This window comes from Meleagris gallopavo, chromosome 2 (genome assembly GCF_000146605.3).
Source record: "Meleagris gallopavo isolate NT-WF06-2002-E0010 breed Aviagen turkey brand Nicholas breeding stock chromosome 2, Turkey_5.1, whole genome shotgun sequence".
NCBI lineage: Eukaryota > Metazoa > Chordata > Aves > Galliformes > Phasianidae > Meleagris > Meleagris gallopavo.
In genome coordinates this window covers 104506078-104518951 of record NC_015012.2, presented here as the reverse complement: position 1 = coordinate 104518951, position 12874 = coordinate 104506078, and the positions used below count along the sequence as shown (strand labels likewise).

General features: G+C 53.1%; 1 protein-coding gene across 1 annotated transcript; it reads right to left on the bottom strand.

The window, feature by feature from the left end:
• Positions 1-2646: 2646 nt before the first annotated feature.
• ZNF395 (zinc finger protein 395) lies at positions 2647-11152 on the bottom strand. Its single transcript, XM_003204592.4, has 9 exons — positions 10415-11152; positions 7757-7932; positions 7297-7409; positions 6479-6714; positions 6292-6392; positions 5171-5435; positions 4681-4773; positions 4473-4576; positions 2647-4324 (listed from the first exon to the last, which is right to left on the bottom strand). The coding sequence occupies exons 1-9, from the start codon at positions 10610-10612 to the stop codon at positions 4213-4215; spliced, it is 1398 nt and encodes a 465-aa protein (XP_003204640.1). The 5' UTR covers positions 10613-11152; the 3' UTR covers positions 2647-4212.
• Between the last annotated feature and the right edge of the window lie 1722 nt (positions 11153-12874).

Genomic DNA, 12874 nt, shown 5'->3' with positions numbered 1-12874 from the left:
GAGTTTTTCAGAACTTAAGACAGAGAAGGGATGTGCCCAAAGGAGCTGGAAATAATCCAACGGGGACACACTGAAGTCTGGGCTGAGACGGCGGCAGCTCACTGCAGTGATGTCCCCACCCTGCAATACAGGAAGGGTTCTTGGGGCTTTCTTGAATGCCCCCAGGAGCAGATGCCACCCTGCAGGTGCCACACGGTGCCAGATTCCATTTTGGTCACTGCAAGGTTTCAGCTTCACCCCACAGCTTCCCAATGGAAACACGGGGTTGGGACCAGGGGTGCCCAGGTCCCTTGATGGGAATGGTTCTTGTCAGCACTCCTCCCATCATTTCCTCCTTTTCCATCACCTTGTGCAAAAACATGGAATTATTCATAGAATCGCAGAACGGCCTGGGTTGAAAAAGATACTCCTCCTCCACTTAAATTGGGAATTGCTGATTGAATCACAGAATCATAGGATGGCCTGGGTTGAAAAGGCCCACAACGCTCATCCAGTTCCAACCCCCTGCTATGTGCAGGTCACCAACCAGCAGCCCAGGCTGCCCAGAGCCACATCCAGCCTGGCCTTCAATGCCTGCAGGGATGGGGCATCCACAGCCTCCTTGGGCAACCTGTTCCAGTGCCTCACCACCCTCTGGCTGAAAAACTTCCTCCTAATATCCAACCTAAACCTCCCCTGTCTCAGTTTATAACCATTCCCCCTTGTCCTATCACTATCTACCCTCATAAACAGGGTTCAGGCTTTATGCACAGTGCATTGTGCACGTGTATTTTCAGGCTTTCTGCACCAGCAGGCAGCTTCTGTGCTGGGCAGTCCCATGGTGAGGGCTCTGCACAGGACATGGGGTCAGAAACCCACCAGGATCTGCACACACCCACCTCTCCTTGCAGCTTTCAGCTTGAAAACTTGAAGGACTGGGCTAAAACCAACAGAAGGGGAAGGATGCACCATCGGTGGGCAGACACTGCTACCTAGTGGTGCCACAAGCCGTTGTGCCACGGGGATGGAACCGTGCAGGGCACCGGGACGCACGGCGCAAAGACCAGGCAGAGCCGGCGAGCTATCAGGCAACTTTTCTTTTCTTTATTTCTTATAAAATATATTTCATATCGCTGCTGTAAAAATTACATTTCACATTTGCGTTTTTTAAAAATTTTTCTTCTTCTTCTTTTTTTTTTCATATTTTTTGGTTTTTGGTTTTTTTTCCTTTGTTTGTTTTTACAATAAAAATAATACTTGGAAGACAGCCGAGAAAAGCTCCAAGACAGAAGATAACATCCTCCCAGCCCAGCCGGGCAGCAGGGTCCTGTAGGAGCACAGGGATGAGCATCCCTGAGCCCTTCCCTGTGCCACCACCCCGTCACCACTCCCAGCATCACCCGATGGCAGCAGGGCACGGTGACAGCGCGGGGTCACCCTGCACTCAGTTTGGGTGCCAGCGGGGCTGGAAAAGGAGAGCAGCCTCCAATTAGTGCCCAATTAAGAGGTTCCTATTTACATACATACACACGGCAGACAGCTGGAGTGGGAGATGTCTCCAAGCTGAGCTTGTAGTTGGGGTTACCCATGGTGGGTGGGATGGAGTTTGGTGAGACCAAGGTTGGAAGTGAGTGAAGAAATAATGAAGAGATGGGAAAGGGAAAAAAAAAACAACAAAGAAATGGGACACCAGCCAACCCGACAATCCACAGAATCATAGAATGGCCTGAGTGGAAAAGGACCACGACGCTCATCCAGTTCCAACCCCCTGCTATGCGCAGGGTCACCAACCAGCAGACCAGGCTGCCCAGAGCCACATCCAGCCTGGCCTTGAAAAAAACAACACAATGCCTGCTGTCATTGCAGCAGAAATACAAGCTTTTTCCTTTTAAAAGTGTAAAAAAAATCCCAAATACTCTCAAATTGAAATAAGGGAAAGCCAGGAGCTGAAGGACAATTTTATCCCATTAAATCCGTACCGCAAAAGCCCTCAGAAAATAAAGCTGTGTGCAACCCTGGGTGAACACCACCAGCACAGAACAGCCCTGTGCAGGGTGACCCTGGGGCTGTAAGTGCTATTGGCTGCAGAGGGAGGCACTGCACCCCGACATCTCAAGTGTCCCCCCATGCCCTCAACTCAACGGGCATTCAGCCACTCATTCCAGAGCCATTCCTATCTTTTTCTTCCTATTTTTAATATAAAAATCACCTTTAACAGTAAGCAGAAAGTTATTCTCATTTCCATTTGCAGAAATTCAAGTTCCCATCAGTGAAAAAATATGATTGACTACAGGAGGGGGAGGCAGTGCGGATTGTCAGACGCTACACCCTGGTTTAGGGGACAAAGCCCCGGGGGGGTGACACCCCCACATGGCTTGTGTGACATTTCCTGAGCGATGGGGACCCAAACGGGGTCACTCTGTTTGGGGCAGAAAGGACAAGAAAAGCAGGAAGGGAAAACTTCTGGGTCTGAGTCGTGGGAGCAAAGGCACAAGGTCTGAGGGAACCACAACTAATCTTTTTTGTTTAATTATTATCTCCATACTCTGAGCGACCTGCGCCTTCAGCATCACAGAAACCCGTCTGTGCTGCTGCAGGGACCAGCAGCAAGCTTGGGTGCTGCCAGCTCTGCAATCCAAATGGTAGCAAATGCCCCAGGGGCTCTTCTTTTTTTTCCCCTAAATAAAAAATAAAAATCAAGAATAAATTCCTACTTTTGAGCGGTGCAATAATCCCAGCACGCAACCCACTGCTACCAGGATGCAGAGCGTGAACCTGCAGAGCTGTTCCTGCAATAGACAGCTGTGGGGATGGCTGATGGCAGTGGGAGAGGAAAAGGCTTTCCCAGCACGGCAGCCCCAGCAGGGATGTGATCCTGAGCCAGCTGCTCTCCAGGAAAAAACACGGGCTTTGAATCAGACCTGCACAGACACACTTGGGATGCATCCTGGGGGAGTTTTGCTCCTGCTTCCTGATCCTGAATCCGCCCATTTGGTACCAAAGATCAGGTTCTGGAACGAGATACTGTTTAGATATACAAAATTACAAAAAGAGGTTGACAAGCACCAGTATTACACGTATACATCTATGCCAGAGCACCAACAGGGCGTGCGTCCATCCAGCAGCAAAACGATGCTCTCCCAGCCACAGAATTTGCTTTTTGAAGGGAGTTTTTGTCACACCGCACGGTCCTGAACATCAGCCCAGGCTCGAGCCTTGTGCAGGGATCACTCTTGGCTGTGCCTTATGGGCTGACTATCAAAAATGCAGCAAAAAAAGAAGAAAAAACATCCAGGACACAGACTTGCCTGCTGCCAATGGGGTGCAAAAGCAAATTTTAAGTTCATTTGCCAAACTGGGGCCACACCGTGATGCTGAAGGAAAGCTCTTCCCAGTCCTCCCAGCTTGCCAGCTGCCTTTGCTGGTGAAATCAGGAAGATTTCTTTGTTTAAAAACGAACAAACAAGCACTTGCTCTCAGCCTGCTTTTGAAAGACACAGCGAGGGTCACGACAGTTTTTCATGGAACTGTGCAGATGTACAAAGCCCAAAAGGAGAAGGAATACCTGCTTTTGCTTTAAAAGCTCTCAAAGCTTTCCTGATTAAAGAGGCTTTTCCCCCAGATGCCTCCAAAACGGACAAACTGAAGCAGAGACACGTGCAGGCTCCAGCTGCAGTGCGAGCAAAGAGCACATCCATGAGGCAACGAGGAGAGCCACCCCAAAAACCAGCCCTGCCTCGTGCTTTTAAAGCTGCAATAGTTTTTGATGCTTCAGGACACGAGCGATTTGCACTTCATAGACAGTGAAAGGACAGGGGAAGCTGCCTCTATGCCTCGCCCTGGCTGCACTGCAGCAGCTCGGGAGATCCTAGCGTTGACCTGGGCAATGCAGGGAGCTCTTTGGTCCCCAGATCACCTGCAACGTCCCCCGAGTGCTGAGCCATGGCTTCCTCCTCCCAGCCCCAGTTTTTAAACTGTACGAATGGGAGATGTTCTTCGCGTTTTACAAAAACAGATTTGGGAAAAAAAAAGTGTTAAAAAACAAACCAAAACAAAACAAAAAGAGCAAACCCAGCTGATGTACAATATACAGGAGGAGGAATTTACACGCAGCTCTGGAGGGCTTTTCTGGAGTCTCAGGAGGTGCCTCCAAGGTCCCTGGGTGCAGCAGTGAGGGACTCCAGTGCTCCTTTGGGCAGGAGCAGGGAGGGAGGTGGCACTGCAGGGCCATGCTCAGTCCAGGAAGCGTTGGCAGGCTTTTTTCCACCGGCAAGCTGTGCACCACTGGTCCCGGTGCTCGATGCCGTACACCTTACGGCACTTCTTGGCTTCACCACGAACTTTCCTGCAAAGGGGCAAAGAAATAGAAAATGTACCCAATATTGCAAAGTTTCGGAGATTTGTGTCTCTGCTACACCCTGAGCATCATTTGGTTGACGTGCAGGAATGCATCCCTCTTGCTCAGGGTGCACTTTGCACAGTGAGAGCCTCACCTGGTGCCAAGAGGCACGCGGGGCGGCGAGGCGACGATCAGGTGGGACTTGAGCATCGGCGTGGGAGGTTGGGGTTCACTGAAGCTGAGCGACCGGCTCCGCACCTGCGGGGACATTGAAGACCATGTGGAATAAGGCTGAGGATGTTTACAGCCAGTAGGGAGCCTGGGAACTCCCAAAGGCTCAGAGAGAAAGGATGAGGACTCACCGGTGACAGGGATGGGAGAGTCGAGGTGGCAGTGGCCCAGCTGATGCTGGTGAAGATGTGTGGGGACACTGGAATCTGGATGGAGGGCAACGCCTGTGGGGAGAGATGGGGAAGAAGGTGGTCAGCATTAAGCCTGGTGGATTTTGTTCCCGTGTGCCCACGGGCCATCTCCTCTCTGCAAAGACCAGCTTGAGGCAGCCTGAGGTGCCTCCCTTGAGGTGGGGAAGGAATCCCCCATGCAATCCCTCCTCCAAGTGGTGCTGGAGAGCCACTGTGGCAGGGGACAAGGGACAGGGACCGCAGCTAGGGCGTCTCCAGGTTACCCTGGAGGATCTGGCATGGCCACATTCCATCTGCGGCTATCTGCAGCAGAAGGGTGTGTTGCATACCACTGCCACATAAATGTAGGCAAGCCTCAGCCATGCAGCCATCGGGCAACCCCCGAGCCCCTGCCCAGCTGCTAAGGGAGCAGGAGGTGGCACCAGCTCACCTGGTAGGCGTGATCAGCCTGGATGTGCCAAAATGAACTGGGTGCAGACTGACTGAGTGAGCTGCTGGCCAGAGCAGGTTCCAGCATCGGCGGCTCCACCAGCAAAGCCTCTGGCTTGGCCAGGGCTTGCTGAATGATGATCGGGGCAGACACCGATGTGGGGCTGGTGTTGGTGGTTGCCTCTGGTGCGGGCTCCTCCTTCACCTGCACTTCAGTGTAGTAGAAATCCTCTTCCCGCTTCCGCTGGTCACAGTCAGCGCTGTCTCTGCCAGAGAGAAAAAGGGAATAAGACTGAATATGCAGCTCCTGTCCCACGGAAGGGAGGTTTTAAAGTCTCACGTTTTAAAGTGTCACGCTGGCTGTGATCAGCGTGGCCCCTACTTCTGTAACAGCACTTAGTACTTTGAAGGAAGATCAACACATCTTTCAGCACCTCCAGAAAGGCTGGCAGGGTGACCAGACACTGCTGAAAGTCCCCTGCCTTCTCACTGAGCTCATTTAGCATGGCTGCAGACAAGTCCTGAGGTTCATCGATCAGGAAAAAAGCATAAAGGATCTGAGTGTTTTCCCACTATGATTATCTGGCACTGGATGGCAGTCCAGCGCTGCCCATTGTAGCACAGCCCTTCCAATGTCATCTCTCCTGAAGCATTTGTACAACTACAAAACCATAACAGTTGGAAAAGACCTCTAAGATCATTAAGTCCAACTGTCAAGACAGAAGGAGAAAAATGCATATAAGAAAACAATGTACATGTACAAAGCATGTACAAAAGCACAAGCAAAGCTGCTTCCCACATCCTAAGGGGGTACCTACACAGACCTGAGCTAGGCAGATTAGCCCCAAGCACTCCAAGTTCTTGCCTCTGAAAATTTCCAGTTCTGAAGTTCAAGCACAACCCCCAGATCTCCTGCAAAGCACAGGGCTCCCTTGCTGCAAGGTAGGGACAGGTAACAGCAGTTCAAGTGGCTGAGAACAGCTGAGCTCAATGCATTGGAACCAGGGCATCTCTGATCTTGGGGATATTTGCTGAAGGAAGGGGAACTGCTGGTTGCCAGCACGTTCAGCACAAGGGTGCATGGATTTCATGGTTCAGCAGGAGCTGAAACTTGTGCCTTACCCGAGGTGCTGGGTCTTGACGTGCCGCTTGATGCCAACGATGGAGCGCAGGACTTTGCCACAGTTTGGCCACAGGCACTTGTACATCACCTTCACTGAGTTCTGGAGGAGGAGACAGCCTGTGTCACCAACTGCACGGTGGCAAGGTCCCCTCAGGGCCACAACTACGGTGCTGGGGTCCCCAATACCTTTCTCTTCCGCGGAGCAGGTTCGTCGAGGAGAAAGGGATCGGAGTCGGTCTCGAAGCCATCATCAGCTGGTGGGGAGCTGAGTGCCTCGCTGGAGTGCTTGGGGCTGCCCTCAGGATGTGGGGGAGATGGGGTGGAGATGTCGCTGCCCCCACTCCAGTGCCCGCTGGTGGTGCTGCTGCCGCTGTCTGAGACGTCACCGCTCTCCTTCCAGGGATCGCACGCTGCCCGTGATGCTGAACACAGGGAACACACAGCCACCATCACCATAAGGCACTGAGAGCAGCCCTGAGGCGAGATAAACTATGGCAGCAGTTTGCTTCTAGTTTTAAACGTTTTGAGTGAAGCCTTTGCACCTCTGCTCAGTGCCAGGTCCCAGCTTTATCCCATTTCCCCATAAGCACAACCCTGCAGGGGACAGCCAGCACCGGGGCACGCACATTTCCCACGGCTCCCAGCTGCTATTTTTACCCCTTCAGCTCCATTTGACTCCTTGGGAATGAAAGAGCCTCTAAAAAAAGGAGCAGACAGGCGGTGCTCCCCAGCCCAGGGCTCCCCGGCCCCCCAGCAGGGTGACAGACAGCAGTGTCACCCCATTGGCACGGTCCCAAACAGCACCAATGGGCTCCTCCGCGAACCGGCGCTGCTCCTGTTCACCTCCAGCCCAACACACCTGCGCCCCAGCTGCTATTTGGCACTGAGCTCAAAACACCAGCAAAAAGGTCCTTTCAGCATCCAAAGGGCACAGCGTATTTCTCCACATCCCCCCCCCTTTTTTTTCTGGATGTTGTTATTTTTATTTTTCAGTGCACACTCACGGGGGATGCCACTCTCGCTGGCAGGAGGGCTCTGCACCACAGGACTGCAGGAGAGGCTTGTCAGCACCATGGCTGCAACCATCTCGTCCATCTCCACAGCTGCATCAGCTTTCCTGTGTTGTAGATGGAGAATGCACAGAGGAAAAAGCAGAGAGACATCCCGTTAAAAGCAGGACAGCCAGTGTGCATAAGGGTGGTGCATCTCACAGAGGCAGCGTGGCTCCCACCACCCTCTTGCAGTCTTTAAGTCTTCAGGAAAGACATTTTTTTTTTCTCCCTAAAGCAGCATTTGCAGAAAATAAATCCCCTTAATCCTGAATGCGGCCATTCCCTGGATAACCCGTGCTCTGGTAAGGCAGAGATATCCCCAGTGCCTCACTCCGTAAGCATAAAACCAGGCATGAGCACCGCAGGAGCCCCTTCCCATCCTGTCAAGATACTACCAGCCCCAGGCACGAACCTCTTGGGGACGTCAATGCTGTTGGACACAGATCTCTGCAGTGCCTCAGGCACATCCTGCAGCCTCCAGCACGTATGCAAGCCCTGCTCTGGCTGCAGCACCTTCACTTTGTCGCTGGGTGGGTTGTGCTGCTCCACCAGCCCTGTGCACTCCTGCCCGCTGTAGGTGACAAGAACCTGAAAAACAGCCAAGGGGAGCATTATTGGTGCTGCGTCCTGATGCACAACCCCACTGCTCAGGTCCTTCTTCTGCAGCAGGGAGACACTGAAGGATATTTGGGGGATGAAGGCTGTCACAGAATCACAGAATGGCTTGGGTTGGAAGGGACCTCAAGGATCACGAAGCTGCAGCTCCCCCGTCACATGCAGGGCCACCAACCTCCACATTTCAGAGCAGCCCAGGCTGCCCAGCAACCCATCCAACCTGGCCTTGAACACCTCCAGGGATGGATGGGGCATCCACAGCCTCTCTGGGCAGCTGTTCCAGCACCTCACCACTCTCACAGGAAAGAACTTCCCCCTGACATCCAACTTAAATCTTCCCTCCCTCAACCTAAATCCATTTCCCCTTGTTCTGTTGTTATCTACCCTTCCAAAGAGTTGATTCCCCTCCTGTTTGTAGGCTCCCTTTAAGTACTGAAAGGCTGCAATGAGGTCACCCCGCAGCCTTCTTTTTTCCACGCTGAACAAGCCCAGCTCCCTCAGCCTGTCCTCACAGGGGAGGTGCTCCAGTCCCCTGATCATCTTCATGGCCCTCCTCTGGACCCTCTCCAACAGCTCCCTGTCTTTCTTGTACTGGGGGCTCCAGACCTGGACACAGCACTGCAGATGGGGCCTCACAAGAGCAGAGTAGAGAGGGACAAAAACCTCTGTGTCCCAGCACACCAATGTGGTAACAGTGTTCACCCCAACCCCACTGCTGAGATCTGCCTTTGGAGCATGCTCCCCAATTCTCTGGCAATTCCACATTCTGCTTCTCTGAGCATTATGACTTTGGATGGACTTTTCTCCAATGAATCTGTCTGCTTTTACTTTGCCTGCATGTCGTGTTGCAGCAAGGATGCCCACTACTATCACACCCCCTGGGAAAGCATGTAGATGAGAGGGTGAAAATCCAGAGGAGAAAGAGGTCTCCTGGGCACAGTGATCCTAAAGTCACATCCCAGTTCCTCCCATCACAGCTTTCATGACCAGGAGGAGACATTCAAACCTCACCTGCTCCTCTCTCACACTGTCTCCCTTGCTCCTGTGAGCTGTTTTCCAGCACAACCACCCATGAGCCTATTTCTGTCAATGGAAATGGATCTGTGTCCAAAGAAGTTACATGTGTCTCCAGCTATTTATAGGCACAGGAGCATCTCTTTATGGAAATGCTGCGGTGTCACATGAAGAAGCTGACATGAGATGGACACAGGCACCCATGCATTGACCAGGGAAAAGCACATGGGACCATTCCAGGTGAGACATCTGGCAGAAAGAAAGGTGGAAAAAGCCACAGCTGCTGGACCAAGGCTAAAAGAGTGAGTGCCAGATCAGTCTGATCTCACTCACAGCTTCCAAAATCCATATCCCTTATCCAATGATCCCAAAAAATAAGAAGCAAGGCTTCTCTCTGAACACCATCTGTCCCTGTGAGTGAGGCACTGCACACGGAGGTGGCATCTCCTTTTGACACCAATCCCAGCTGTGTCACACACACTACTTTTAAGTCATTTCCAGCAGCAAAGCAAGTGAGCAGAATCCTCTGCACTGGAGCACATAGGAGAAAACAGCTCTCACTGTCCTGTAGCTTGTAAACACATGGCAGGAGGAATCTGCCCTTCCCACAGCGCAGTGCTGGGCACAGGAGGAGCCAGAAAAGTGAACAGGGGCCTTATTTACACGGCCTTTCACAAGCTCTGCCCTTAGTAGCTTTTATAGCTCTGCAGGTAGAAGACAAGAACAAGCGCTGCTCCCCACCCCAGGCAGCATGAGGCCAAAGCACAGCCACCCACAGGACGGGACAGGCATTCTGGGGGATCCACGGCATCCCAGTCCTTCCCTAGGAGCTGCTTCACTGGGTAGGTCTGTGCCACCAACCATGCCCAAGTGGGGTCTCCAGACCCCTTACCCACAGACCCTCAACTGGGGTGGAAAAGCTCTGAAGCTCAAGCAGGTGACACGGGGATCAACACCTCCATAGCAAAGCTGGGGGGCTTCTTAGTGTGCTGACATCAACACGGGTTATGGGACAAGGTTTTGGAAGAGAAGTCCACCAAGAGACACTGCTGTACGAAAACCATCTCCTTCAGTCTCAAATGACATTCAGGCTGAATGTGGCTCTGGGCAGCCTGGTCTAGTGGCTGGCAACTGTCCCCGTGGCAGGGAGGTTGAAACTAGATGATCATTATGGTCCTTTTCAACCTAGGCCATTCTATGATTCTATGACTGGGGAACACCGCTGAGAAGTGTCCGGCCTTCTCTGGACAATCACTCTTGGCTGGGATCAGAGGCAAGAGAGAGATCTCTGCTCGAGGCAATGTATTCCAAACCCAACACCAACGCCCATCAGCAGCTCTCCCTAACGACAGCTTCCCCCTGGAGCTACAATTAGGAGGAGCCCCAGGAGTTTTCTCCCCCTGCCAACGCACAGCCCACATCCAAAAGCCTCCTTACGTACTTGTTGCCGGCGGCTGGGGCTGGGAAATCTCGGTGCCAGGCCGCTTTCCTCTGCAGGCTGCGTGCAGGACACGTCGTCTGGCAGCACGGCGTGGATCTGGGGAGCTGCCAGGACCCCGTCAGCCAAAGCACCGGGGGCAGAGACACGGGTGCCGAGCAGGGAGCGCTTCCCCAGGCGCCTGGACAGCACGCTCGCCATCGCGGCCACGCTGCGGGTGACAAAGATACGATGGCATTACCACCAGTGCAGGATTGCAACACTCAACCAGCAGCATCAACCTCACCGGGCACGTGGGGATGATGGCATCACATCCCCTGTCCCACGGCTTTCATCCTTAAAGTCATCAAAAAAACCTCTTTGGAGAAAGGGGAGTAAAGGGTTGAGTTCCCACCCGAGCCTTCTCTTGATGCCTCCATTATAAAGACACAGCATGGAGAATGGGAACACCCCCCTATAGCATCATACTGTGTTTTGCCCCCTTATCTCTACTCACGGGGGATACAATCACACTCCAACTTCAACTCGAGCCCAAGTTGCTTCCCTTCTTGGCACCCTGCTGCCCCTCTTGGGGCCTTTGGGAGCTTCCTGCAAGCTGGCACCACCCAGAACCTCCAGAGCCAACAGAACAGCTGCTCCCTCCTACTATCAAGAAAGGTTGGGGGAACTGGGTTTGTTTAGTTTGGAGAAGAGAAGGCTCTGGGGAGACCTCATTGTGGCCTTCCAGCACTTGAAGGGAGCGTATAAACAGGAGGGGGAATGGCTGTTTGTGAGGGTGGATGGTGATAGGACAAGGGGGAATGGTTTTAAACTGAGACAGGGGAGGTTTAGGTTAGGTATTAGACGGAAGTTTTTCAGCCAGAGGGTGGTGAGGCACTGGACCAGGTTGCCCAAGGAGGCTGTGGATGCCCCATCCCTGGAGGCATTCAAGGCCAGGCTGGATGTGGCTCTGGGCAGCCTGGTCTGCTGGTTGGCGACCTGCACATAGCAGGGGGTTGGAACTGGATGAGCATTGTGCTCCTTTTCAACCCAGGCCATTCTGTGATTCTACGAATCCCGTGAAAATATTGGGATCACATCTGCTTCCAGCAGACCCTGTGGCCTTTGAAGGCCAGATCCCATTTCGGTGCTCTGAAAAGCACAAAGCAAAGCAAGGAGAGCAGGCTCTGCATTCACCACCGGCAGAGCTGCCCCGAGTCCTCCCAGCTGTTTGCAATCATGCACTGCAGGGGTCAGCGCCGGCACCGCTCCCAAATTCTGTCTTGCTTCCATGCCGGCTGTGCATTTTGCAGTTTCCAGCTCCGTGCACCTCAGCAAGGCCTGGGGAAAGGAGGCACTTTGCACGCGTCGTTTGGCAAACAAGGAAAGCTTCGTTTAGCCAGAGGGAAAGGTCTGGGGCAACAAAGCCCCGGCTGCTGCTTGCTTTAGGTTTGCAGGAAAACTGCAGGAAAGGTTGCTGCTCCATGCATGCATCTGTGTGCATGTGCATAAATGCAGTGTGCATGCACGTGCACTATGCATGTGCATACATGCACGGCAATTCCAGCACAGCCCAGTTTTCCTCCATTTTCATACAAACTAAAAACAAAAAAAAGCAAAAAAGAAAACCCAAACAAACACCAATAGGTTCCTCCAAACTCAGCTGAGCTCTTGCCACCGACCAGCAAAGCAGACCATAAAATCCATCCTTTAAGAGCCTGGAAGTGCTGCAATAAGTGATAATAAAACACGACTTTTCCAGCCTGCTTCCAAAAGCCCCCCTCTGTAGGCAGAGCTCTTTGACACGGGCAGGGAAACACACATCTGCACGGAGCGATCTGCAAAGTTTGGGGTTTTGTTTAAAGAAAAAAAGCTCCTGAGAGCGGGAAGGCGACGGCTTGGTGCAGCGCCAGGACGTGCAGCACAAAACCCATCAAGCAACTCCGGCCAGGACAGCAAATTCCTCCTCCCTCTCCAAACGGAGCAACGATATTCTTTTGCAAAAGTAAACTAAGCGCGTGGGGAACGCAGGCGGGCAGCAGTCCTGTGGGGTGATTCCCGAGGAAAACACTTTTGGAAGAGGCCTAAAAATGCACTTTCCGGCATAGGGAGGAGCGCGGAGCGGCTTCCCCCGGGAAAGGGCCCCCGGGTTGGCGCTGCAGGGAGCCCGGCCCTGCGGGAAGGCGGCCAGGAAGGAAAAGGCGGCAGCGGCCGAGTGCAATTTGAAGCTTCGGTGCAGGCAGCGGGACGTGGGTGCAGCGGGAGAGGAGTGCAAGGGTGTGCAAGCAAGCGGGAGTATGGGCATGCATGTGCGTGGTCATGCATGTGCGTGGTCATGCATGCATGTGCAAGTGTGTGCAAGTGTGCAAGGCACGCGTGCAAAATGGCATTGCCGAGGGCAGGCGGTGTGTGCCCAGGCCTGCAACGGAGGGAGGCACCGGGTGGGGCACGTGTGCGTGGGGCGGGGGGGAACACGAGTGGGGT

Bases quoted from the DNA above. Each gene is read 5' to 3' on its own strand.
- ZNF395 (XM_003204592.4), bottom strand. From the start codon at position 10,612: ATGGCGAGCGTGCTGTCCAGGCGCCTGGGGAAGCGCTCCCTGCTCGGC. The intron at 4,774-5,170 runs GTGAGCTGGTGC...CTCTCCCCACAG, and splicing joins AGGCTGATCACGCCTACCAG to GCGTTGCCCTCCATCCAGAT. The intron at 4,325-4,472 runs GTGAGGCTCTCA...GCCCCTTTGCAG, and splicing joins CGCGTGCCTCTTGGCACCAG to GAAAGTTCGTGGTGAAGCCA.